Here is a 4814-nt window from a genome sequence, read left to right on the forward strand (position 1 = left end):
TCACCAAAGTATCATCATGTTTTTAACTGACATAGTGTGCATTTAGTCTCACTTAAATAAAACACAAAACGGTTATTTTTAGCAAAATTTAAAAGCTTTCGAGGCAGGTTTTTTTGAAGACCCTTGACGTTCTGCAACAAACAGTTAAAGAATCACTGTTTGAAGGCCTGAAACTATTTTTACTACCAAACTAACATCGTAAGTCTAACTGTTTTAATGTTGGTAAATTCTTGTTGTTCTTAGATGTGCGAAAATACAATAGAGACAACCAACGTAAACAAGTTAAGGTTTTGTTCTTTAAAATCAATAAATAACCAAAACTCAAGCCAATTGACCACAGATAAATAATAATTATTGAACATACTACGCATTTGTATACAGAGGTAGGCGGAACGTTGTTTATATAAAAAATAATGAACCACATCATCGTGTCGATTTTACTTTTGTTGGCCTTCGCTGCGACATCAAGCTATGGTAAGTGCAGGCATAGATCGATATACTTTTAGAGTTTGAATGGCATTGCCACTTGGTCAATTAACTTAACGCCCAACTTAACCATAATTTGTTGACCTCATACATTGATCACGAAACATTTTTAGCGTATTAGACAAAACGTAGTGAAAAAAGTGAACATTTTCCCTTCTAAAAACTGTCGTAACTCGTAAAAGTGTTTTGTGATCAACTATTGTTTTTTTTTCGACAAAATACCCTTCAAAATGTGTTCTTAAATGCGATTTGTATAAAAATGTATGGTTAAATAAGATTTGCGATTGGTCTTTTTTGGCAGGTTACAACTGTGGGTTTATCGACTGTGGATCCGGTAAATATTGCTGCAACCTACTGGGCTCCTCCATCAAGTCATGTAACTTTTACAGACTAACATCCTCATTGTACAGTTGCACCTATATAACCAGTTCCGGTTCTAGTTCAAGTTCCGGTTCTAGTTCAAGCTCCGGTTCCGGTACCATCTACAGCTACTTCAGCTTAGGGTTTGTTACATTAAGAGTCAACATCAACGGTCTTGGCCGTATAGAAAGCTTCCCTACAGCTAAGTTTGTTCAATCGTTGGATCGATTAAGTGGTCAAACTCTCCTCTGGCGCAAGCCTTACGTTGAATGTTTGTCAACTTTTATTTTTCTTGAAACACATGCATTATTTCGCATTGTATTTTATGTGTAGCCTAAAAAAATATAACTTACAAATATCCTTTTGGTTTGCCGATTTGCAGCGTCGGAGCAATCGTCGGAATTTCGCTGGGCAGTCTTGCGCTGGTGATCGGGTGCATCGTGGCTTGCGTGTGTTGTTGCACCAGAGGAAGTGCAAACCAGGGAAGGGTGATCGGACAGAACCAGCAAGTCGTAACCACCACCACTACCACCCAGCAGCGTGAGTATATGTGTGCATGCACGTGAATACATTTAGGCCTACATCTATGAAACCTGGTTGCTTTCATGACAGCATAAGCACAGCTCTTCTTTTTCAAAGTCCGGTTCTTTTTACACCAGAACATTGTTTTTTTTACTATTTCCACTGCAAACTTTATAGCTTTGCGACCAGCGAAAAAAGATGGATGCCCCTTGTTGACTTAAGACTTTTGTCATTTCTTTTTTTGGCCAACAATACTAATGGTTGTGAAATCTGGCGACTGTCGTTGTGCATTCAGTTCGCTATAACTTCCGTAAAATGAATCATACACAAAATACCTTCGTGACCTAATAATACCCCTGTAGAAATTCACCTGTTGTGATTTTCACACGTTACAATACTGTAGTGTAAACCTATTTTGTTATATTTGTTTGTATTGCATTTACGCACAGCATACTACAGAAGCATTTGAGCATACTTACGGTTACGTACGGTTTAGCTTTGAATCAAAATATAATATGGAAACCCTTCTACGGACCAATGAACAACTCCTCACAGGCCGTCTCGAGTCCGCGGACCTCTATAAGACCCTGTTGTGATTTTCAGACGTTGCAATACTGTAAAGTGTAAACCTATTTGTAGTTGTTCCTACTGTATTTACGCACCTCAAATTATACATATATTTAAAAAATGATGAAGCATTTCAGCATAGGCTAATACGGAAGACCTTAAGGGCTTGAGGATTGTATTTTTAAAAGTCCAAAAAAATGTGTATATGTGTATATACTGATTTTTGCAGTTATGTATATGTCCAGGCTCAAGACATGGCCTAAAATATGAGCATTTGCGTTGGTACAAAGAAGCAAAAACCTATTCTACTTTATCATCTGCAGTTGGATTTATCTTTTCGTTCATCTATTATTTTACAGCTGGCACAGTCTATCCCTACAATCAGCAAGTTCCTCAACAGGGCTACGGTCAGCAGACGCTGTGATTCCTATCAAGTATATTTAAGTTTAACCGTTACACTGGCAAAGGTATATTTTTGACTCGTGTATACATTTTACTCTTTGTGTGCTTTTCTCTTTACAGATAAAATAAGAATTGTTAGTATGTTTGTATTTTGTCATGTGACTTTCGACTTTTCTGTTATTCTTATTTAATGTTTTATTGCGCTCTTGTTGTCTTTGCATATAATATGGGCACAGCTTTCTTTCTAATACAGGGCTTCGCAAAGTCTGCGACCCAAATTAATTTATTAAAACAAACACCACCTGTAATGAAATCTGTCAATGTTTTGAAATGTTACAATATCAGTGTTACCAGTCTAAGATGCTCAACGGCGTTCTACACGCCTATGGGAACAATAAACTTTGCCTCTCTTACCCTTAAAAATCATATGTCGATTTAAGTTCAATAATAAACCAGAACAAATTGCAAAACTTTGGAAATTAAAAACAAGAAGAAGGACTTATAGTACCTACTTCGTTCTTATTTTGCTAAAATTACCCGATTTTCTACTAACTTACACATATATTTTCAAGTTATTCACATATGATTGTAAGTTATTCAGAACTGTGGTACCTAACCTAACAATATTAATACTCACTCAAACCAACTCATTTTAAAACTTTTTTGTGGGGGCACACTGGTGATATCCTGCTAATACATCTTCCCTTTGCAAGTTTGTAAAGTGTTTAACATAACGTTATATTGTAAACGTGGAAAACTGAATAAACATAAGCCGAACTTTACTTCGATTGCTATGTTCGTTCCAGCTAAACTTGCAGTCTCTATTGTAAAAAAAGATTTAATTTAAAAAATGACTTCTTCTGATTTTCCGTTCACTCAACAGTTTGTATTTACTTTTCAATTAGGAAAATATAATAATATCAAGTAACAGTTGTTTAGGCCTCTTAAGATATTAAGCAAAAAATCATTGATTAAAATTTTATGCATTACGAATGAATTGACGTTGAAAACTTATATTAGCTTTTGTTCGAGATACGTTTATTTTAGGAACGGTGTTAAAGATGAGGTCTATATAGCCTAATACCAAAACTGTTAAAACTCGTTCGTTAGGTCATATTGCAATTTATATGAAACGGCCTAAGATTACTTTGGTTTATGAAAAGTGTTAAAAATATAGGGTAGTGTTACTTCAAAAATTCGTTCGACGTCACCAGATTTTTTCTGAACCGATGGGGAATTCCCCTGTAGGGTGGAATTCTGAAGTTTTAAGAGTTAAATTTAGAATTTGTTGGGAACTCGTATTTTGTATTTTTATTGTCAGTGCTGAAATTAATGCTGCAAAAAGGGCCATAATCATTTTTGCTCCATTCGTCATGTTGCTTCCTAAATCAGTTCACCAAAAATTTGCAGAAACCATGCAATTTAAAGGTTTTTTTGTGCTTTTCATAAGTAGTAGAATTAATATAAGAAAATTCAAGGTATAGCATACTACTTATAGGAATGAATACCAATTTATGAAAGGTATTCGTTTTTAGTTGGTCGTCAAGTTTGCGGGCATATGCATATTGGAACAAGAAATGAGAATAGCCCCGTCCAAATCTAACCAGTAGCCTACAGATCTTTTACGTAAGCGAGAAAAACCTCACGTCTAAAGTCTACAGTATCTTCTAGTTGCATTACAACGCTTTCTCTGTTCTTTACCATACACCATGTTGCCTTAATTAAAATGCCTTTTAGCGAAGTTAATTACTGATAATTTGGTGCTATTATAGCGGATCGAAAGCTTGCAAGTGTAAAGAAGTTATACTTTCTTTTGTATATTGACATATTTCTGAGTTTATGTATTTACAGGTACTGTTGTTTAGGGGGGATTGAAGTTGAAGAGCGGATAAAAGGGACCACAGAATGAATAAGGTTGGGAACCACTGTGCTACGGTTTGCTTCGTGGAAAAAGTTTTGAAATTTTCCTACAATTGTTTTGCCATTTAAACAGTGAAATGTTGTAGTCTTGGTAATCGCCCAATTCATTGGTTTCCAACTCTTTGTGTGATGGGCCCTTTGATGGTTTGGCTTAAAACTGTGTGTCCCCTAACGAATGTAATGATACCGGTAAAATTACAAGACCAGTTGTAGTGTTTTGTTTGACGGAGGCCACAAAAATGTCAAACATTACGTCATAAACTGGTTACAAGGCTGGAACCCTTAGGTCAGGGATGTCCAACCTGCGGCCCACCTGACATTTACGTGCGGCCCACCACTTATTGTCACTTTTCATAGGAGCATAGAAAAATTACAAAAGGGAGGCGCGGCTAAAAAAAGGTTAAGAAGCACTGGCGTATATCATGCAGGGATCGTAGAAACTGTTGTGTAAATCCATACAGTAACCATCAATTCAGGATTCAACTGTTTATTCATTGTTGTGGCATAAAATATCTAATATTAATTAAATTTAACACCTTGAGCCTGTTGCTGCTTCA

General features: G+C 36.0%; 1 protein-coding gene across 1 annotated transcript; it reads left to right on the forward strand.

Moving 5' to 3' along the window:
* The first annotated feature begins 348 nt into the window (after positions 1 to 348).
* Positions 349 to 2559, forward strand: LOC146161437 (uncharacterized). Its single transcript, XM_083385973.1, has 4 exons — positions 349 to 474; positions 788 to 989; positions 1229 to 1386; positions 2295 to 2559. Exons 1-4 carry the CDS (start codon positions 414 to 416, stop codon positions 2357 to 2359), a joined length of 486 nt encoding a protein of 161 aa, XP_083242099.1. The 5' UTR covers positions 349 to 413; the 3' UTR covers positions 2360 to 2559.
* Positions 2560 to 4814: the final 2255 nt, after the last annotated feature.

The sequence above is a fragment of the Ascidiella aspersa genome, chromosome 3 (genome assembly GCF_963924565.1).
Source record: "Ascidiella aspersa chromosome 3, kaAscAspe10.2, whole genome shotgun sequence".
Lineage (NCBI taxonomy): Eukaryota > Metazoa > Chordata > Ascidiacea > Phlebobranchia > Ascidiidae > Ascidiella > Ascidiella aspersa.

Excerpts from the sequence above, each read along its gene's own strand:
- LOC146161437 (XM_083385973.1), top strand. The coding sequence starts at position 414 with ATGAACCACATCATCGTGTCGATTTTACTTTTGTTGGCCTTCGCTGCG. Across the intron at positions 475-787 it reads CGCTGCGACATCAAGCTATG|GTTACAACTGTGGGTTTATC; the intron begins GTAAGTGCAGGC and ends CTTTTTTGGCAG. Across the intron at positions 990-1,228 it reads TACAGCTACTTCAGCTTAGG|CGTCGGAGCAATCGTCGGAA; the intron begins GTTTGTTACATT and ends GCCGATTTGCAG.